Source organism: Ochotona princeps, chromosome 18 (assembly GCF_030435755.1).
Source record: "Ochotona princeps isolate mOchPri1 chromosome 18, mOchPri1.hap1, whole genome shotgun sequence".
Taxonomy (NCBI): Eukaryota; Metazoa; Chordata; class Mammalia; order Lagomorpha; family Ochotonidae; genus Ochotona; species Ochotona princeps.
In genome coordinates this window covers 17,391,765-17,415,066 of record NC_080849.1, presented here as the reverse complement: position 1 = coordinate 17,415,066, position 23,302 = coordinate 17,391,765, and the positions used below count along the sequence as shown (strand labels likewise).

The window sequence follows — 23,302 nt, the reverse complement described above, 5'->3', positions numbered from 1 at the left end:
GTACGAAGTCTTGATTTCTCATAAAATTATTTTCAGAGGTACAAATGCTTCTTTAGTTGTGACTATTTGAAATGGGTAGTTGTTTTTGTATTTAATCCAATATCCTCGAGTTTTAAATTTGAGTTACGTTTCAAAGCCACCAACTTAAAAAAAAAAACATTTAAAGAAGACTTAAGCCTGAGATACACCTGACTGTATAATCACGTGTACTTGTGCTATCTTCCTCCAGGTTTCCAAATTAGACCTTTCACTTCACTGCACTTCCTGTCCGAACCTTCTGATGCGGTCACGATGCGAGGAGGTGACGTCCTTCTGAACTGCTCAGCGGAGTCAGACCGAGGAGTGCCAGTTATCAAGTGGAAGAAAGATGGCATCCACCTGGCCTTGGGATTGGATGACAGGAAGCAGCAACTTCCCAACGGGTCTCTGTTGATACAAAATATACTGCACTCCAGGCACCACAAGCCAGACGAGGGACTATATCAATGTGAAGCATCTCTAGGAGAGTCTGGGTCCATCATTAGCCGGACGGCGAAGGTGGCAGTAGCAGGTAAGTGGAATTGTGTCTTTCCTGCTCCTTCGCCACATCTTTTTTTGGGGGGGAGAGGTGGGAGGATTGGGAAGTGGGAGCAGGGGAATATTAAGGATTCCTTACATGAGCTACGTATTTTAAATTTGTGTTTTTATTGGCAGATGATTTTATTTTCATGGAGTACAGTGTGAGATTTTCATATATGTATATGTTGTGGAATGGTTCTATCAAGTTAATCAGCAAATTCAATCACTCACTCATTCTGTGTGTGCTGTGTGGAGTTCACTATTACAACAATTTTGGAAAGTATGCTTTGTTATCACCAGCTAGAGTGACTACCTAGAGTGGCCGTGCTGTGTAGTAGGGCCCTGAAGTGTACTTCTCCTGACTAGCTGTACCTTCAAGCCCTTTACCCAATAACCCCTCAGCCCCAGTCCCACCACATCCCCCTACCCACAGAAATCTATGCACACCCTCACTCTATAATGTCCTAGAGTTCAACCGTGTCACTGATAATTGGGTTCTCTTCTTTTAAAAGGCAGATGGTATTCTGTGGTATGTGTTTACAGCACTTATTTCTCATTCATCTGTTGGACATTTAAATTGATTCCATAATGTAGTTATTGTCATAGTACTGTAGGGAATATGGGAATTTAGAACGATTTCAATTTCCTTGGATAGAAAATAGGTGATTGGTAATTTGTTTTTTAGTTTTACAAGGAACCTCTATAGTATTTTCCATAATGACTATACTAGTCTACATACCTACCAATAGTATTTATTTTTAAGAAAAAAAAAGAATGATATACAATTACTTATTTTTATTCTCTATGGTCTTGGCTTAACTTTTCTGTTTAAATTACCTTGGGAAACAGTAGAAAAATTTCAGGAATCAGATTAGTATAGAATTCTTATATTTTTTTTCAACAAAACTGACACAGGTTAATTTACAGCTGATGTCTAAGGAGTGAGTTTCCATTTATATAAAAGTAATTTCCTAGTTCCATTTTTTAGCTTTACTAATACCGAAATTTACTAATATTTTCTTTCTTCTTTTCTTCTTCTTCTTTTTCTTTTGCTTTCAGAGCAGTACTTTTTGCTTTAACTTTATTGAGATGATTTACAAATGTAGGTTCCAAGCTAGATCTGAAGCTTTCTTGAGTGTTTCCAAAGTTCCTAATGCTTAGTGACAAGCTGGTTCTTAAATAGCTGACTGGTAATCTGAGGTTTCTCTTTTCATATGCATACATGAAAGTCATGTAGACCTTGAAAAAAAATGGAGTGAATATTATGGAACTGATAGTCTTGCTATTTTTGCACCACTATTCTGGTTAGAGAACAGCTCAAAATTTATTTACTTTGGCCCCTGACACTAGAACTACAGTGTGAAAATATTAGATTTTTGTTTATGTCTATGATTTATGAAAATTTGGGCTATGATACAGTTTTTAAAAGACTTATTTATTTGAAACCAGCTCCAGAGGGTAAGCGCTATCTGCCATCCACTGGTTCATTCCCCAAATAGCTGGGTCAACGTAAAACCAGGGGCATGAGCGTCCCCTGGTCTCCCACAAAGGTGGAAGGCCCTGTAAGACATTGAACACTTACACACAGTTTGCTTTTAGAGAAATGCAAACAGTTCCCAAATTCAGATTTTTGACTCTCTTCTATGGCTCCTTCACCCCCAAGGTCTCTATTAGAGTGAACATTTTGTCCCTCCCTTTTATATTGAAATCTTAACTCCAAAACTGATGACAACAGGGGTTGGTGTCTGTGAGGGAGAAGTCCTGAAAATAAAATCCTATTGAGTGTGACAAGTGTCCTACTTAAATGTACCTCAATGTTCTACCTGTCCCTTGCTATGGGTGAACACAAGAAGTCAGTAGTGTGGCCTGGAAGAGGGCCCTCACCAGAAACCAACTATGCCAGTGCAGTAACCACGAACTTCTGGTCTAAGGAACTGTGAAAAGGGGGTTTCTGCTGTGTAGAAATCACCCAGGCAGTGATAGTATGCTATATAAGTCCAAGTTGACTAAGCCAGATTGTTGAGCTATACAGGGCTCTAACCAAGAAATAGAGAGGATACCATTATGAATTGCACTGGAGTGACCTGGTTTTAGCACTTGAGAGTTGCCTGTCCTGGGAATATCCTCAAAGCTGCCGAAATCCAAGATGTTTGGTTCCCCTACCATGAGGTAGCCCTCTCTGCCTTAGCAATGGCAGACTGCAGGGTGGTGGCACAAAAGTTCCTCTGCTCAGCCAAGCAGGTAACATTCTTATGCTGAGAACCATCTGGAATCTTTGTGTTGGGTATCTGATACATGATTGTCTTCTACAGTATCAATGTGGTTCTGCCAGTTTGAGTGAGTTACGTAGGCATTCTATGTCCTGTTACAGAAACAAGCAGCAAATGTACTGTTCCTGAAAATGACCTGCTAGCTTGCCATTTCAGTTTTCTTGCAGTCCAGATTCAGTGTAACACATTCTCTGTTACAATGGAGAAATGAAGAATGATGCCTTCTCTCTGTGAGGTATTAAAATGAAGTGGCTTTGACTTCAGTATTCCATGCAAGTATAGGTTCTTGGAGTCAGTCACTGAGTTACAATCTAACATTAGATTGTATCATTTCAAGGCAAGAAGGCTGTTCACAGCATTTTAAACACTTACCGTGCTGTTTGGCAACACAGAATACATCAATGTTCTGTCTACTATGGTTAAGATTGCCAAACCACTAGAATTCACAAGGGGCATATATCTTCCTGGTAATAAAGACCGTGGACCTGATTTAATCTCATTTTTAAAACATTAGTAGTCAATAAACCAGTCACCACTAAAAGGTAACAGCCAGCTTTGCTTGGGTGAAAAAAACATCTGTCCTGTACTCTCATGCAGTGTGGACTAGAGCCCATTCAATATAAAACACCTGTTCCATTTTTGCTTGCCGAGAATGTCTTTAGATAAAGAGAAACGTGGTGAAAGAAATTTGTCTCTAATCAGAACATTTTATGAAATGATCTTGCCACGTGGCAGCCATCGTGTTTTTTAGAACTTCTCACTTGCTCATGCTGCCCAGGCTAAAGAGGAAAGGGGGAGCAGGAAAGATAAATTAAAGGGTACCATCCCATCCCACATGTTGTTAAAAGCGACAGCATAGCAGGATACTGGCCACGGATAAATCTGGTAATTCTACCTCTCTATAGAAACTTCATCAAAACTGGCTGAATACCAGGACCCCATTAACTCAAACACGAACTGCTGCGTTCTTTCCCTATCTTTGGTTTATCCCTCAAGATTGAGAGTAGTTTGAGGAGCAAAGCAGTTCTGGGTTCATCTGTGAAGTTTCTTTATCACTGTCTCACTGTTCACCTAGCAAAGTGTCTCTCCTGTTCGGCAGTAACATTGTTAGTTCCAGTGACACTGGAGACTTCGTGCCGCGGAGGGAGAACTCTCCGTGTGGACTGTCCCCTTTCTTCGCTCTTTGCCCTCCCAGATCCTTCCCCTTCATCCACTCTCTCCTCCCTCCTCTTCACTGACCTGCTCCAGATCAGTTAGCCTACATCTGTGCATATACAACAATACTGACGTTACAGTGGGCTTGAATGATTTTCTTCAGAGGTTAATCATGTACAAATTAATCCACTATTGAGGACTTGGAAATTAGAAAACGGACAGTGTTAGAATACTCACATGGCACTCAGAACGAGTAAGCTGCTTCCTCATGCATGCTACCATTCAAACCTCAAGATGAAATCATGCTTGACCTGGCGCACTTCCCCCTCCCTGAGAGCTCGCTGGCAATCAGAATCTGAGGATTCTCTCTGTTCAACAGAAATGACAGCCAACGTGGAAGGCTAGGCTGAAGGACACTCGTTTGCTTTTCTCCATTCATTTGGCGCTTCTTTTTTTATTAAATGAAATCTCAAAAAGTAGAAATAAGGTAAAATACTAATGATAACAAAATTGACTTTGTATTTAGTGCCTTCTTCATAGAAAAACACTGTAATTTGGATATTCTAAGATGAGAAGATTCTGTTACTACAGCTAGGGTTATGAAAGCTTATTTGGTCTCATTCTGTCATACACAGGTCAAGTTTGCATATTTTTGTGTGTTATGAAGATCAAGACAATAAAAGACTAAAGTGCATTTACTTGAATCTTTTTTTTTCAGAAGCATTTCCCCCTTGTTACAATAGATGTTTCAAGGTGGAGATTGTGGCACTTTGCTTTTACATAACATAGGCGTTACAAATAGAATTCTCCTGTGTTTAAAAAAATAATTAGTGGCTTGAGGAGTTGTTTCACTGAATTCACTTTCAGGATGTGTCCCATTTAAATGAGTTATGAAATAATTAGTGAATGCGTTTTGTGGTGAGACAAGGTACAAAGACCCATTTGTGAAGCGATGACCTGACCTTTAAGTTCTTACTTAAAAGGAAGCAAAAAAAGGAGCTCGTCTGTAGGGAAGAGAGAATGAACTACATGGCGTTTGAGTTACTCAGATATTACATAAAGAAAGCAGCCCCCAAAATGTTCAAATTCCTTTGAATATAAAAATATTGCCAAGAAGGTCAAGTTCATCCAATGAAGCAGTTTAGAGAATGTATCTCAGAGCCCTTAACTGTTCTTAAAATTCTTGATGGGAAGGATTCAGTAAGAGAGCAAAGAATTTCATGTTAAAGGGATAGGTTCCTGTTTATTTTCAAATGAGAAGTCATAAAATGAATTATTCTGACTCTTATAATTAATTATCTTAATTACCTCCATTTAACTAAATGTTGCTACAGTTTTATGGCTAAAATATATGAGAAAAAAACATAAGGAGAAATGGGGTATTATTAAACAACCGTTGTCTGTGTGCTAATGTTATCATTGCCCTTTAATTTTACTGCCCCGTAAAACTGGGTAATCATCAATATTACACCCCATGCCTGTCCATTCCCCTGCCCCACTCGATCAACTTCAGTAATTGTATTTGAAAAAAAAATAGGGATTTAGTCTCCTCCCAGCTAAGCCAATTAACTCTGCAATAAAATTAGACGAGAAATATATTCCTGAAAACTATGCATAGTGGAAAGATGGCTCCTATGCTATAAAAATTATAATAAAGAACTTGACAGGGCTTTTCATGGAAGAAACGTTAACAAAATAACTTTTTAAAACTATCTTCCACCCTTTCATTTCCTTTGTTAGGAATTCTAATTCATGTGACAGTGGAATGCAATAATTATTCATCCTAAATTTAATCAGTATCATAGGAGCCCTGTTTCTTTATTCACTTCTTAAACCATCAGTTGGAAAGTATGGTTCTGGCTAGTGCTAGTATGAAAGTAAAGGAGTTATATTCAAAATCACACAGCGATCATACCAAAGCTTTTTTGAATCCTACAAGACATCCCAGAACACCGAAAACATCAATTTTCTTCATAAAGTTTAGGCTAACAAAGATATAGTTACGTAGGATAGAAAAAAATGGATGTCATGTCTTCACCTATCAAAATCTCCTGGTTACACTCTGATGACAACAGACTGATAAGCAAAAAACACAGCAACCTTATTTCACCAAAAATTTATATGGTAGAGAAGATTTCAGAAATGAAGACCCATGGAAACTATTTTCATGCCAAATTTGGTGAGTAAGCCAGCAGTTGTGAAAATTATATTTAATATTATATATATTTTTCATCATATATATGTATATATATATGTATATGTATGTATGTGTATATATATATATATATATATATATATATATATATATATATATATATATATCTGTAATGAAAGGAGCATGCTCTAAAGGTCAAGGGGAACCTCAGGATGACCTGTTTGTTCAGATCCCCCTTTGTGTCTCGGTGTGGTCTCCCCACTCTCCAACCCCACGATTTGTGGTATAATCCAGGATACCTGTTGGGTGAGCATCTTACCTGCTTTCCCCTTTCAGGAGAAGTAGATCAGAGAATATTTTTTCTCACACAGAGGACCAGTGGAAGATAACATTGGCTCCCAAAGTGCCATGCATTGAGGCAGTGTATCATATAAACCCGTGGTTATATGATGAGCTATTTAGCATGGCTGTATATTTGATGAAATTTTTTACAAATAGTAAATCGAATAAAGCATTTATGAATCAACCTATGGTACCTATTTTCTATGCCCATGATAAATTCCATTATTTAAATTTAATAATTTATAAAGGACTTTGAATTAAATGTTTTTATTAGATGCAAAGGCTTTCAACATTATTAAGGGAAATCATGGAAAAATCTATGTATATATAGTACCTAAAAATACCTGGACTGTTTCCCGTCATGGTCTGTATCTTGCGGTATATAAAATACTGAATATAATTAGTGTATGTGATTACTCGTCTCACTCGAGGAAGTTACCTTAAAAAAAAAAAAACTACAGGTTTGGGTCCAGAGCAATAGCCTAGTTGCTAAAGTCCTCCCATTGCATGCATGGGAATCCCATATGGGCGTTCAGTTGGTGTCTCAGCTACTCCCATCCAGCTCCCTACTTGTGGCCTGGGAATGCAGTGAAGGATGGGCCAAAGCCTTGAGACCCAGAAGAGGCTCCTGGCTTTTGATTCGCTCAACTCCAGCTATTGTGGCCATTTGAGGAGTGAACCAGTGGATGGAAGATTCTCTGTACCTCCTTCCCACTGTAAATCTGACTTTCTAATAAAAATAAATCACTAAGGAAAAAAAATAGAAGCTCAAAGCTGAGGTGGAGAGCTTCTGTCTGCTCTTTCACTCCCCAAGTTCATGCAAATACCCCGTTCAGGCTCTGGGGCAGGACAAAACCAGGAACTATGAGGAAACCCAATCCAAATAGTGAAGGTAGATGACAGGAACGCAAATACCTGCGCCATCACTGCTGCCTCCCAGGGGAGAGAGCTGGACGCTGAACGTAGACATACTGATTCGGATGGGAGGATTAGCCAGTGTCAATCATGGGGCAAAACAGTCATCTTTAATAATGTAATTTGATATTTATACTCTCCAAATGTACTGTCATAAGCAGTCTACTTCAATGTTTATTGTCACATGTTTTTTTTAATATGTCTAGTATTTGGTAGGGTGAGAATTAGAATAACTTAGAGCCATTGGGATCCAGGAAGCAACTACAGATTCTTAATGTAGCAATCACTTGCTTTGGACCCCAAAACATAAATTTAGCATAAAGCAACAACTATAAAGTGATAACGACACATGTTAAATGACAAGTAAATAACCACAGCAGATCTTAGTGTATTATCTCTTCTCTTTGCCACACCCTGGAAATAGATGTACATAGTTCGTTATACTCATCAGCTAAAAACAGTGCTGTAGCCAAGGGTCCTTTAGACCTGCTGAAAGACAAAGCCTTAGCCCTAGAGGCTGAGTAATTTCCAACTGAAAGCCTGGTTGGAAACCCTCTAAGGGTATCTGAGAGCATCCCTTTGGTGCACACAATTTCTCACTAGTCTTTAACTGGGACTCTTTCTAAATATATAAATGTAAATCAGGTGTGGCAGCACCTGCTTTCATCAGAACACAGTCATAGAATTGTAATTCTGGTGGGACAGTTACACTGTAGAATTTTATTTCTTAGAGCAATATATCTAACTTCCAGTCACACTGGCCTTGAGTCAGAAGGTAATTGCATTTGAATAGTTCAGTAGTAACCAGTGTGGGGGCGTTGGGTTCTGGGGGTGAGAGGATCCCTGGTGTCATCTGTGTTTTCCAACTGTGTCACCCAGACATAATTTAAACTTCAGTCTGGGACATGGACATGCATATCTTTCAAAGCAGGTGGCCGTCCTGGTATGAGCCTCATTTTGCGCTTCCATCATCAAATCTACCTTTTCATTTATATTCCTGATATTAGTATGATCCTATCACCCACACTTCAAACAACTGCTTTTTAAAGAAAAAATAAGAAAACAGTTTGATGTCACCCTGAGGCTTTCTCTTTAAAACGGCTGCTCCTCAGGCTCATTTGGTGATTTTTCACCTGGAACACTTTGCCCAACGAGAAGCCTATGTAAGAAAGTGTTTTAAAAATTAATAATGCCTATATAACTTCAACATTAAATTTCAGTGCCCAGTTGATTTTATTGGATTGAGGGAATTCAGTTCGAAGGAGTGAAGTGTGGCATAAAAATAATTACTATTTCTTTGATTCAGACGCTGATTTCAGGATATTCTTTGGGGTCCCAAATTGCACTCGGTGCATTGTGAGTCGACATCATGGCTGTTTCTTTAAGGTTATCTCCAACAAGGACCTTGGTTTGGCAAATGCAGTTCTAGATAAAGGAAATGTCCCCATTGATCTTGTCCCTCATGTGTATATTGTGCACATTTTGAAATCAGTTGTTTTCAATTAGTAACAACTCCACATATCATAATAATTACCCTTTAAAATATGCAAAGTAACTGATTATTAGAAAATTAGTAGTTATGTACCATGATCAAATTCCTGAACATTTCCATTTTTCTGTCCCCTCATGTTCTGGAATATAATAATCTTATTTATTTATTTTTTTAAAGATTTCTTTAGTTTTTTTTTTTTTTTTTGAAAGACAGGGTTTTGATAGACAGGGAAAGTTGTCTGCCCTCCTCTGCTTTATTCCAGAAATAGCTGCAGTGGCCAGGTGGAAGTCAAGACAAGAGCCTCTTTCCCATGCTGCTCTTCCAGGCGTATTAGCAGGGATCTGGGTCAGAAACAGAGCAGCCAAAGCTCTAGTGTGCACCTGTCCTGGATGCTGGTGCGGCAGGCAGCCTCTTGGTCCCCTGGTCCACATTAACGGCTCCTGCTTTGTGTCTCTAGCATTTTTTGTTTCTTTGTTTGTTTGTAGCATAATGAGAGTAAGTGATTTTCCAGGGCCTTTTTTTCAGTTGGTGGTGTATCTTGGATATCTTTCCATATATTTGCTTATCGGTTTCATAGTTTTCATTCCGATGGTATTCATACTTTGTCATCCCTGGTTGTTTGCTAATAATGCATTACTGAATATTGTATTTATTAGATTCCTTTTTGTGCATATCTTTGAAAGTTCGTAAGACAAATATTATCTAATGGTGTGATTATGGGATTAAAGAGTTCTTGATTAGGTATTTATTAATTCAAGCACATTTTGTTGGCCTATCAATCTTACTATCAAAAGATGAGCTTTGTTCTCCTGCCCTGCACTGAGCAGATAGGACTGCTCCTTCCAACCTCACAGATGCCTTTGAAGTCTCTTCAAAACTAGTGCTGAGTGGACCCTGTCTACAAACAGCTCAAGTGTTTGCCAGGAAGGTTCTGATAGATGGTAACTGGAGAATTGCAACTCAAGCGTCTCCCAGGCTTCCCTTGAATTTTGTTTTTCCTGCTTTCACTGAGTATCACTCCAGGAAGTGACTTGAGGTTGAAGTGAACCTTTGGTCTAGATTAAATTTCCGAGGCTCAGTGTTTATGGTCAAAATGGCATTCAGACCTCTGAGCAGGCAATACGAGAACCTGAGCTCTTCCTGGTGCCTGAAGGATCCTCATGTTCTGGTTCCCTACCTCTAGCCTCACCTATATAACCAAATCTGCATTTACCCTTTGGTTTTCATAGATGTTTGCTAAATATTTGTGTTTCGGTACTCATGTGTTTGCACACTTTGAGCTACATGTCTTACTTTTCCACCCCCCACACCACCTTTGCATATATTTTCCTGATACTGAATTCTTCCAGTCCATCTTCAGGAATCATTGCCCTCGCCCCATTCCCCACCTTCGTGTTAGGAGACACTACTCCGTTAACTTATTGTTCACAGCACCACATGTTTTGCCGATATAGCAATGGGCCGTGCATCCAACCATTCTTCTACACACGCAGCTTTCCCACAGGTCAATCACATCACAAACACAGAGATCAGGTTTCATTTGTTTTACCTTCCCTAGACAGGCACTTTAAACTTTGCAGAACTGGGTTAGTCATATGATGTCACATGCTAGGAGTTTGGGCTTTACACTGAGCTGGTAAAAACTTTTCAAACTGTCTTCAACTCTTTACTAGTTGCATAAACTTGGATCATTCGTGGAAATGTTCTGGATGTAGTTTCCCAATCTATAAAATAGAACTGGGAGATAATGTGTACTTTTTAAGATTGTTGGGGAGATCACAGAAATGCTTAGCAGAGGACCTGAAATGTAATGCTCAGAACTGAAGTTTTTTTGGAAAACAAACAGAAGAATTAGGTTGGTATTGAAGACTGCAATACCTGTCAGCAGAGACAAGCACTATGAATAATCCCGCTTTAGCTGTGTGGTAACTGATCCTGTGCCCTTGCATGCTGTTACAGGTGTCTTTCCTGTATCCCATGTAGAGCTTTGCCTTCTTTTGTCCAGATGGGTCTTCTGCAAATGGGAGAAATAGCACCTACTTCTTTAAGATCTTAGCATTAATACCCTACGGTCAATATTTCTACCCAAAATGATGAAGCTAAATAACGTAATGCCTGCAGTAGGTAGAACTTAGATAACATTCAGCATTTGGGCTTTATGCTTTGTAGATGCTGAAATACATTATTTTAAAATTTTTGTGGTTTTCAAGAGCTTTCACTGGGCCAGCAAACCTTGTGTGTTTCCTCTCCTTGTAGGAGTGCTTGTCTAGAGCATGTTGGCTGGCCTTGAACCTAACATGGAATTAAATGGTCGTGAGTTAAGAAATTCATACTAAATATGATTTGGAGTAACAGACATATATGCATAGAAGTCTTTATTTCTTATAACTTGAAAATTATCTTTTGTTTTCTGCTTCCATCTGCTACTATTGATCTATTGCCCATAGAAGATAAATCTGTTGCTTCCTGTACTACACTATCTTTTATTCCCGCCCCCCATCCAACCAAAAATAGTATACATGTTTCTTTTAGAAAAGCCTTTTGAAAAACTCTCCCTGGAAAATATTCTTATAATTGTCATTGTTTATGTTGCTTGTATATTTATAGAAATGTTTTGAGCCCCTGCTCTTCCAGAACTGTTACAACTCGATATATTTTCAGAAAGAGTGAATAGATTATAATTCTTCCCCAATAAGTATTTTAGTGCCCTGGAAGAAAATATAAGTGCAGAGTTGAGAGTACACATTAGGTCCAGTAACAATAACAAGGGTGTTTATAAATGGAATCACATTACAAAGAATGCCACATTTTGGAGCAGGAAAGCAATTGGGTAAAGTGAAAGATGTTAAATGTTTTAATTTTCTTCCATGCTGGCAAAATCTTGTAAAACAAGGTGGCATGTTAAATTTTCTATACTACAGTGGCTCCAGGAGCTTGTCAACATTTTCATTATAAACTCAATTTTCAGAGCTGTATAGTTCAGCTTTAGGAATTCAGAATTCACTGACATTTGGAGTGCCAAGTCTTACCTGGGAACATGTGTTTCACATGTTTAAAAAAATGATGGCTTTATCAATTTCTCAGTTTATTAAGAGTAACCTTTCCATACATTTTCACTTGACTATGGTACTTTGGAAATTAAAAGCAGACGGAAGGTCACCAGTGGGGAAAATATCTACAGATGTAGTCAACTCAGGTCACAGCTGCCAATTTTCATTACTCAGGTTCGTAGTCATGCTAACTACTGCCAAACCCTGGATTTGTCACTACACTGCCCTCACTGTTTAGGCACTCTTTCACACTACTCAAACAGTGTATATGTGAAATCTCTACATCTCAAACCGTGATTGGGGAATTCTTTGTCCTCAGGCTATTAATTGCAACCTTCACTATAAATGCATCAGTTTGTTAGATGGTGTGTGTTCAGGGTGTGGGATGGAATCTTGAGGACATGATGATATTTCATTGCTGTGTTTGTTTACTTACACTTTGTGTGTGTGTGTGTGTGTGTGTGTGCCTGTGAAAGAGAGAGAGAGGAAGGGAGAGAGAGAGAGAACTCTTTCATCTCTGTTTCACTGCCCTAATTCCTACAATAGCCAGGGCTGGGTCAGGCAGAAGCCAGGAACTCAGATCTCAATCCACATCTTCCAGGTGGGTGGCAGGAATCCAAGTACTTGAGCCATCTCTTGCCTCCTCTCACAGTGTGCTTTAGTGGGAAGTTGGAGTAAGAAGTAATGCTCATACCCAGCCCAGATATTTTGACATGGGTATCCTAAGCAATGTCTCAATCACAGCGCCAAACAACCAACCATCACTATTGTTTTAATTTGTAATTATCAAAGAATATACCATGTGGAGCATCTGTTCATCTTGAGATGCCATTTTTGTCTGGATGTCTGTTCAGGTGTTTTTCCCTGTCCTACACTTTTGAAATTTGTTTGAAAGGCAGAAAGACAGAGAACTTCAAACCAATGGTTCGCTCCCGAAGTGACTGCAACGTCCTGGGCTAAGGCAGTGTTGAAACTGAGAGCCAGAGTCTCAGTAAAGATCTCCAGCATGGTGGCAGGAATCCAATTTCTTGAGTTATTCCAGGGTCAGGTTTTCCAATGTGAAAACCAGGTGTCTCAGCGGGGACTTTCACGATTAGGTCAAATGATCTCCCCTATCGCTTTGCCTTTTTAAAATTACATCATTGAAGAATTTATCTGTTGGGTTTGAACACTTTATTGTCTATTTTGCCTGCTATTTCTTTATCACATTTATCTTCTACAAATATTTCTTCCAGATTGTAGTTTTATAGTTTTTGTTCTCATTCGCTTGATAGCACCTTTTAACAGTAGAAGTTTTTAATTTTAATGAACTTTAAACTTTCAGTTATTTCTTTCATACATTTGATATGGTGTGTAAGTTGTCTTTATATATAGTTATTTAACTCTTCTACTATATTTTCTTCCAGAAATTTTAAAATTGTAATTTGTTTTCCTTTTTTATGTGCGGTATTTTGAGGGTTTTTTGGGGGAAGTATAAGACAAGTCTGTGTCTAGAAATTTTTACATGTGATTATGCATTTGTACCAGAAATCTGAAAACATGTTTGATAGTGGTTAGTAGTAAGACACAAAATATAACCAGCTACCTCAGGGATAATGGCATCTAAACAGAGTTCTGATGAGTCGAAAGCAGAGACAATCGGGCTAAGACTGTTTGTCCTTATAATACAGCCTTTTCTCTTATTCTAAAACAGTGTCTCTATATACGAGACATTTTTAGTCTTTCCTGTCCATTGGCTCTGTACAAACAGAAGCTGCCATCATCTTTGCCTTCTTTATACCCAAAGGTGACAACTAGCCAAATAATTTATCATTGATTTTTGGGGTCATAATGTTTAGGGTATCTTGAAAGGCAGCAGAATCCAGCCTCCTCCTGCCATCCCTTCTCTTTCTTCGTTGGTTCTTCTTCAACACCCACCCACCCCCAGTTCATTCTTGCCAATTTTCTTGTTATTCCAGCCAGAATGCTTTTTCTTCACTTCCTCTAAGAAGCTACTTTCCCTCTTTGGAACATGAAGCCATCTGGTAGACACCAAGACTCTACTTGCCCTAGGTTCACTCACTCAGAGATCTGTGTCATGTCACTGTGTCTGGAGCTTTTTAGGCATCACTACTCATCAGCATCGGGCACTATATCATCAGAGTCCTTGACAACAATTACTGTCTATAATTTTATTATTTGTTTCACTCCTTTCTCTACTACTAAACTGGCATTTTTCTGAGTGTAGGTGGAACTGTATTGTGATCTTAAATGCTGAATTCACAATGGACAGGGTGTTGGAGTGACTTCAGTGTCCCACCAAGGTCATGGCAAAAGAGAGAGCTTGAATAAGCTGTAAAGGATAGTTACACAACTGCAGAGCCAGAGGGTTGAGGGTTAAGCTTTTGAGCACAGGAGTCCAGTAGTTCTGTTTTCATCTGAGAGTCAAGTAATCAAAAAGTCATTTGAAATACATTTGAGTAACAAGTGAAAAGGGATGTAGAGAATAAGAATTTGGAGAATTACACAGTCTTGGATTTGGAAATGACAGAGGTTTGTGTGTAGAAGTCAGAGACCTAAAAAGAGCAAATGAGGGACGGTCTGTCCACTGGTTCAGTTTCCAAATATCTATTCATCACAACTGGAACTGGACAGGTGCCAAAGGTGGTGGCTGAGAAAGCAATCCGAGTCTCCTTTGTGGGTTGCAGGAACCCAGAAACGTGAAATGGCACAGCTGTCTTCTAGATTCTGTATTTGCAAGATGCTATAGTCTGTAGTCAGGGGATTGAACCTATGACCTCTGATGAGAAATACAGGGTTCTTAACTGACAAATGAATACCTTCTCTTCAGTAGGGCTTGTAAGGATGATCCTGGGGCACTTGTAATGCTTTATTTTTAATTTGAATGATGATTTTAAGTGTGATCAAATGATCCTAAAAACTTCATTTATCTGTACTCATTTGTGCATGTGTTGGTATATATACTGTATTTCAACAAAGTGTTTAAAACATCAAAAAATAAAATAATATTAAACCTGTGTCATTGGAAGATTCAATCAAGACCATAGTCAGAGATCATGTTTCTTGCAGATGGTTTGACTTCCAGAGTCCCTGTTGCTGGCCTCTTCTCAATTCTGCTCCTGCTCAGGGGAAGCTCAGTGGCTTCCACATTGTCCATTTGTAACGACAACAACAAAAGGTGCTTCCATTTTGAGAAAGTAGTTTTCCAATGCTCCCAGGTTTGCTTTCGACCCTCAGTGGATTTGCCTTCCTCTGTGTCATCAGGGAAGAGAGGAGTCCTCAGGTGTACTTAGCCACGAGTCCCTGGGCCTGAGGGCAGAAGGCATGCAGACTGCTACAGGAAGCAGGGCAAGCTCGAGCAGAGAGGTGTGAATGCAACAAGGCAGCATTTTCATTCATATAAAATAAACATAGACGTGAATAACTTTATTTTACAGTTCAATTCAGATAATTCATTATTTAAATAAGGGAAAATATGTCCAAGCCCTTTTCTTGAGGACACTGGGCATTTCTCTAGCGCAAGACAATGTCCAGAATACAAAGATGATTTGGAATATTATATTCCCGCTAACATGAGCTGGAATCTTAGCATCAGAGAGGGCCCTAACAAGATTTCACCTTATACCACTGTTTGAGGGAGAAGAGGATTTTTTTTTCTTACCAAAGCTCCCTATATTAATGAACTGGGTTTCTGTTTTTCTTTCTCTGATCAGCTCTTGCAAATTTTAATTAACTCCTAAGTTCAGTGCTTCTAAAGTTTGAAGTGCATCAGAATGTTCCATAGGAACTCATTAAAATGAGGACCCAGGCCTTGTCCTATGACAGGGAGGCTGTTGGTTCTTGGTTCCTCAGATGATTCTGAGATATATATATATATATATTATCTATATATCACCTGATATATAGATAAATTAAATATTTGTATTATGGTTTTAAATTCACACAAATAATAGCATACTATTGCTCTAGGATACTTATTTAAATGTTTTTCTCGTAACAGTTATTCACCCTCATTTTTATCTCATTTTATTTGCTATAGTTGAATCTTCCCATATTGTAAGCTATTAACTATAAAGTCTTCTTTAGTGGAAGGTATTGTAATGACAAATACTTAGGTAAATGGTAATTTTGCCAATTCATGCTGAACACTTCTGGGTTTACAAACTTAATGTCAACTGTTATTCTTTCAAGAATGTGCTATTATGCCATGATTAAAAAACAGTCAGCAAACCATGAACATCAAGTTAATAATAGCAAGAGATTTGTAAGTGTGCGCTGTGGAACTCCAACAATTTGTTCTGGAGTGATCCTGATTAAATGCCTCTCTGTAGAATGTCTGGTTTATGGCAAAAGTGATGGGATGATTTGTGCTATGTTTGTGTAAGCTTAGAGCTGAGAATGTATTCAGTCTTTAGTCCCTTCCCTTTGGTTATAGTTAATACGCAAGCTACTTAGTGACACTACCCCAGGAGGTCCTAATAAGAATCCTATAAGCCAAAAGACAAGAGCACATTTCCAGAGTCAGAGTCAATGCTGCAATTTCTTCTTAGAGAGACAGTGGTTCAGACAAAGCCATGCCCTCAAGGAGCTTTTAGCTCAGAAGAACCTATGAATCATCATGGTATTTTTTTTTTTGAGAGAGCTTTTTGTTCTATATGATAAACTTGATGGAAGCTAAACTCCCAAAGGAGTATTTTCACATCTCTGTGCTGATATCATGCCTCTGAAGTTGAGTTATAGCACTCCTTGCTCATCTTTCCAAACCTTTATGCTCCTCAACAGATTTTCTGGCTGACTTTCCTGGTGGTCGTCTCTAGCAGTAGTTGGTGCCGAATGTGCTAACTGGCCATCGCCAGAGCGCAGTGGGGCCTGAGAAACTACTGCACAAGAGCATGAGGGGCTGGTGACATTCATGATGGTGAAGTCAACTGTAGCCTGCAACACGAATTTCCTAAGATTGTGGTCCCCGGTCAACTGTGTATGCATCCCCTGGGAGCTGGTTAGACATGTTTTGAAAAAAATCAGAAACTATTTTGAAAAATGAAATATAAAATAATAAAAATGAAAAGCAATACAAGAGTCCCTGAGGTGACTGCCTCTGATGACTGACTGGGAGCAGTAATGTCTGAGGAATTTGATGCTGGTTCTATTCTTGCTTCATCAACCTTCTCCTCCTTGTCCCCTGAGGACCAAGGTGTGCCACGTGCCCAGTCCCATATACCCAGAGGGAAATGAATATCACATAGGAACACAGAAAAGAATATGACCCAATAAGCTTTCCCTGAAATTTATAATCAACAGCTCTTATTCTTTTCTTCTGTAATCATGCAAGGGTACTTTAATAATCTTGTGGGGAAAATGCAATTAAAAGATACATTTGTCTTATAAAAAAATGAAGTCCATGCATACAAGTTGTTTTCAAAACATTCACAAGACAAAGCATGTTGCAAGAAAACAATGGATGTAGTTCAAAAAATATTTTTTAATACTTATGTATTTGAAAGCCAGAATTACGATGAGAAAGGGAGAGATGCACAGTGGGTCTTTTATCTGCTGATTCACTCCTCAGTGGCCACAAAGGCCAAAACTTGAACCGAGTTAAAGCCAGGAGCCCGGGCTTCATCCAGGTCTCCCACAGGGGTCGGGGGGGCAGGAACCTGAGCACCTGACATTCTTCCACTGCGTTTTGCAGGCCACAAGTGGGAAGCTAGATTGGAAATGGAGCAGTCAGGACACAGACTACTGGCACCCGTTTGCATTGCTGGTGTTGGCAGAGGCTTTGCCTTCTGTGCCATGATAGGTCTAACTTTTTTACGCTAAATTAAACATATCTTTTAACTCCATTTTCCATACACCTTAAAAGTGCTTTTGTACTTCTCCAGAAGTGTCCGTTTTTCATCAAACCTAATCATCAATATTCAGAGTTTTCTCTGTTTTGTTGAGTCTTCATTTCTGTTGCTTACTGTGTGGCATATAACTGTAATTTGTCCATGGTTCTCTTTTTTGCATGTTTTTATTAAGGTATTTCAGCCATGATGTTCTCTATGGGTTAGGAAAAAATATTTTTTCTTCCCTGTACATCTAAGGTTCATATATTTTAGAAGATATTGTACAACAAGCAATCTGGACTAATAGTGACTTTCTGTTATAAGACTATTGTGAATCACATTAATTTTCAAGTTGCTAAATCCAAACAAACATCAAACTTTTCAAAACGACAATAATTGAACTGGTTTCAGTTGACCCATCAATCTCTATCTAAAAGCAAGAGAGGTTAAGATAATAAAATTACAATAAACTATCAAGCAGTGTTGGTAGGCCTTCTGGCACAGTGGGTTGCAGCACCATCCGAGACACCTACATCCCATGTCAAAGCACACAGTCCAATCCTGGAAGCTCTGTATTTTAGATCCAGCTCCCTGTTGATGTGCCTGGGGATGGCAGGTAATGATGTGAACACTTGGGTTCCTGCCACTCGTGTGGGAGACTCAGGTGGAATTCCTGGCTCCTGTATTGTTGGCATTGCCCAGGCTGTGGTAGACATTTACAGCATGCTCAAGCCAAACTCCAAGGCCCTCGACTGCCTTTAGCTCCTAAAGGCCTGGAATGTGAATGACTGTCCTGTGTTCCCTTTGTGTAAATACCAGCAATTGGCCACCTTCAGCAAATTTATTTCTCTTTATTCATGATTTTGATTTGGCAGTGAGTTTGTATCCTGTTTCCTCTCTCTTCTGTGTCTATTTTCCCAACACAGTTGAGAGAGCCTGCTTCTGCTGTTTTCTCAGTTTTCAAAGTCCCATATTTGAGGACAGATTTCCTATTGTCCAGGAGAGGGATGTAGGAGTTGGGGAAATGCTGGGTGACTGATACCTTGTAGGGGTAGAGTTGTATTACCTTTCTTCACTCATCATAACAGTTGTGACTGATACTCCTATGACAGAAGACAGATTAACTACAGAAAACAGTGATAAATTTATATAATGAAAGTTGTGTATGACACAGCAACCTTCAAAATTGAAAACCCAAAGACCCAGAGAAAATTGTTTTATGCTTGGATGTCATGAAGAATGGGCATCTGTGTAGAAGATAATTGAAAAATTAATGGAAGTAGGCTGAAGGGGGAGTCCAGCAAGGCATTAGGGTTCGTATTCTTCCTAGCTTCTTTGTGCAGCGTTTCTTCTCCCCTGCTGTACAACCAGACCCTTCCAGTACTATGATGACCTGTGTTCAGATAGCAGAGGTAAGGGGGTTTCTTTACTGCCAAATCTCATGCAGAAAAGCAGGGCAAGGTCACGGTGACCTCTCGATTCTCAGTTCCTGCCAGTGTCCTTCTGCTCAAAGCACTTCTGAAAAGCACTTTCTGAGCCTCAATAGGATCCATATTAGTGGATTCAGCTGCCTGGTCATTTCTACCCCTAGCCCCACTCTCACTCGACATGTTCAGTGCTTCAACCTAGTCCAGGCCAGCCCACCACAGGCCTAGTCTTCCCTCACACCAGCAGGTACTGCAGCCTAATTGGTGTGACCCCCAGTAACTCTCACCAGGCCTGCCCTCAGCCTGGTTTTTGCATATTCTGCCATGTGCTGTAGCCTAGCCAAGTCTGGCTTTCATGCACATTCATGGGTACTGATGCTTAGCTCAGTCTGGCCTGGAGGCAGGTCAGACTATCACTGGTAAGTGAAACAGCTGAATCCAGCCTGACCCACCCCAAGCTCTCATTTGATATTGTGAGTATTGTGGTCCAACCCAGCCTAGACTGTGTGTCTATGCTGGCTATCACTCGTGCCCTGTGTGTTATGGAATGGCCTAACCCAGCCTGCCCCCAGACCTGGCTCACACAAATGTTGAGTACTGCAGCCTTGTCTGACCTGGTTTGCCCCATTCTACAGCTATTGTGCTCCATAGTGGGAGCTTTGGCCTAGCAGGGAAGTTCCCCAAATTTCCTTCTTAGACCTGCTTCCAGACCCAGATCTCATGCATGGTGGCAAGTGCCACTGCCCTGCTTGGCATGGTTTGCCATCAGTCCTGGCCTTTGCATGTGTTGACAGGTGCTATAGCTTGGTCCAGCCTGGCTCCCTCTCCACCCCGGCTTTCACAAGTGTCAGTTGAGTTCCATAGTCCAGCCTGCCTTGGCCTATCACCACCTAAGCTCTGTGCAAATCAGCAGATGCTGTAATCTCACAGAGTCAGGCCAACAAGTCCCATACACAATTTGCCCCAGATCCAGTTCTTTCACCTTCTTGTGTATGCTGTGATCTATCCTAACAGGCCCATGGCCTACTCCAAAACTTGTGGGTGGGTACTTTGGCCCAGCCCAAGCATGTGTGCCCCCCTACCCAGCACCAGCATTTGAATGTTCCAGCAGACTGCAGGTGATGCTATGTATCCCATCCCAGGTCACCCAAGTGGGTGGATGCCTTGAATGACCCGGTCATGCCCTCTGGCTTCCCCTTTCCAAGCTACTCCATCTCAGCTATCTCGCCTGCCTATGAGTACATTGGCCTGGTCTGTGGATGACCCAGAAGTCATTCCCCCGGGCAGTTTTCAGCTCCTACCCCTGACCCTGGACTGAGTCTGGGTGGTATTTTCCACTCTGGTATTCTCTGTATTCCCCACATATCTTTTCAAAAAATAAATAAGTGAATGAATGAATGAATGAATATTGAAATAGCTAACTACATTGACACATTGGTATAGTTAACATAAGTTTGGCATTATCCAGGTCCAGAGTGCCTGCCAGCTATTGCCGCTTTTCTCCAAGCAGTGTAACATTTGCCTAGGTATGAGGCAACCTAGGTAGCTGCCTACAGCTAGGGGATTATTTAATTTGTTTTCAAAAAAGCATGGGAAGTTTATCTCATTTATCTCTACCAAAGTTCTATGAACGACTACAAAGGTCCTAGAATAGACAAATTTGCCCACTTGAAGTCCAGTGAGCATTTTTCTTCAACAATTTCTTCTGTGGATAATCTTTCACAAACTTTTTTTAAAAATTACTTCTTTTTCATTGTTATTTTATGATACAGTGCATAGATCCTGGCAATTTCCTTATCCCCTCCCCAATTCCCTCCCTTGTCACTGAGTTCCTCTGTATCATTACTAACATATAGTTCTTCATACGCAATCATATGTCCATCGTTGTGGGCATGGACAATGGCAGAGAGTCCAGCATCCTATTGTCAAGATATAGTAACTAGTTTCATTGGGAGTCCATCTTTGGAAGTAAAGATGCATACTGCATTGTATCCTAACATCTGGATATGATAGTCTCCATTTCACAGTTACTATACATCCCCTTAAATGAAAAGCCACAATACAAAATCAGCACCAGGAAGAAAAAAAGAAATTTACAATGCCATGAAGTTAAATAACATGCTAGTGAATGACTAACGTGTCTAAGTCCACTTTTTTTGTGAAGAGGAAAGAAAACATTTATTACCTTCTCTTATATATATTTCTAGGACATACAGTCAGAATTGGCTGAAAAAAAGTTTACTTTTTGCTTCATGTATAATTAAGTTCGCCATTACTGATAGCATATTTTAAGACAAATTTTAGCACTCCAAATTAATGTATGCACTTTCTAAGAAAATAATTTCTGAATGAAAAAAAAAAAAGACCATTTTCCCCTCAAGACAGCTGAGTAGAACTGGGAAAGGAAACAACCTCTTCAGTGAATGCTTTTCTGGGGCTAAGCACAATGATGCTTTCTAAACAAAAGGATCTTAACAAACGAGAGTGCACTTTAGAAAGAATCTTTTCAAAAACCTCTTATTTAGTTCAATAAGCCTCTTCCAAAGCAGTTCACGGTACAGGTTTGCGAAGTAAGGATGCTCTCTCTAGACTGTCGCAGAGTGGGATGCCGGATTCATAGTGACGGCATGGGTAAAACAGATGAATTTATAAAATCAGCTTTCAACAAGCCGTTCAGAATGTTGAGAGAGGAGCTTACCGAGTTCAGAGGTCAGAGAGATCCTTTGGCCTTCTGTTTATTAAGTTCCCTTCTCCTCCCATTTCCAATGGCTTTCTTTTCCTCCTGACCCCAAGCCTTCTTTTGACTCTAGATGCTTCACTGCTCCGAATCTACTCCTGCGTCCATCTCAGCTTTGTGACCTACACCCTTCTCATCAGTTTTGACCAAGTGCCTACTGTCCATCCCAAATATAGTAGTCCCCCTGTAGCCATGGTCTTGCTTTATAATTTCAGTGATCTGTGATCAACCATGGTCTGAAAATACAGTAGAGTAAAATAAAATACCTAGAATTCACACATTATGTAATGTCTATGAGTAATATATATATATATATATACACATTTATATGTATATAGTTAATTTTCTTGTTAGCCATTCTGTGAGTCTGTTATTGCTCCTCATTTGTAAGTCAGCTTTGATAATAAAATGTGCATATGAGCAAAACTATAGGCTCTAAAGGATTTGGTGCTGTGCCTGGTGTCCTAGTCCATAGAGGGCCTTGGACTTCACCCTGCTTGGATAAGGAGGGTCCACACTCTGCAGGCCCGTCCTGCAGGTGTACATGCTACGCTCCACTGCTTGTCGCCCCCTTTGATTATGATGGAGAGCACCAAGGACTTGGCCACTAGCCTTGATTCAGGCCACCTTTCCTCCCCTCTAAGTCACCACAGAACAAAAATGAACACTCACAAATGTCAAGTTTTATTCCTAATACTCTATTAGAAAGGATATAAAATATACAATAATTTAGAAGTCCTTCCCCAATATACTACTCCTAAAAAGCATTTTAAAGAAATATTTCTTGATCTGAAAGGCAGAGTTTTACACACACACACACACACACACCCCGATTGAGGGGGGTGGTTACTCCACCTACTGGTTCACTTTCCAAATGGCCTGAGTAGCTGGAGCAGGGCCAGGTCAAAGAGAGCATCCAGGAGTGTCATCCTAATCTCCCACATGAGTACAGGGGCCCAAGGACCAGGCCCTCCCCTGTCACTTTTCTGGGTGTATCAATATGGAGCTGAGCTAGAAGCAGATTACCCGGGTCTAGAACAGGCACCCTCATGGGATCATTGGGCTGACTTAATATTATGTCACAATATTATCTCCCTCCTATAAACATTTTAATTTTAAAACCCGGCAGTTCCAGAATTGAATTATAGATTTGCCTGGGAAGGTAAATCATCATTATTTTATTTTTTTTTATTTTTTTTTATTTTTTTTTAAAGATTTATTCATTTTATTACAGCCAGATATACACAGAGGAGGAGAGACAGAGAGGAAGATCTTCCGTCCGATGATTCACTCCCCAAGTGAGCCGCAACGGGCCGATGCGCGCCGATCCGATGCCGGGAACCAGGAACCTCCTCCGGGTCTCCCACGTGGGT

General features: G+C 39.9%; 1 protein-coding gene across 3 annotated transcripts in view; it reads left to right on the top strand.

Annotated features, from left to right (window-relative positions):
* The first annotated feature begins 235 nt into the window (after positions 1-235).
* Positions 236-23,302, top strand: part of DCC (DCC netrin 1 receptor) — a 555,681-nt gene continuing 532,614 nt past the window's right edge. For 2 of the 3 annotated variants that reach the window (XM_058676959.1, XM_058676958.1), the window contains exon 1: positions 236-550. In XM_058676959.1, the coding sequence (XP_058532942.1) occupies positions 292-550 (259 nt within the window). In that variant the 5' untranslated portion in view covers positions 236-291. The remainder of the gene's footprint in view (positions 551-23,302) is intronic. The other variant, XM_058676960.1, reaches the window with a different exon arrangement.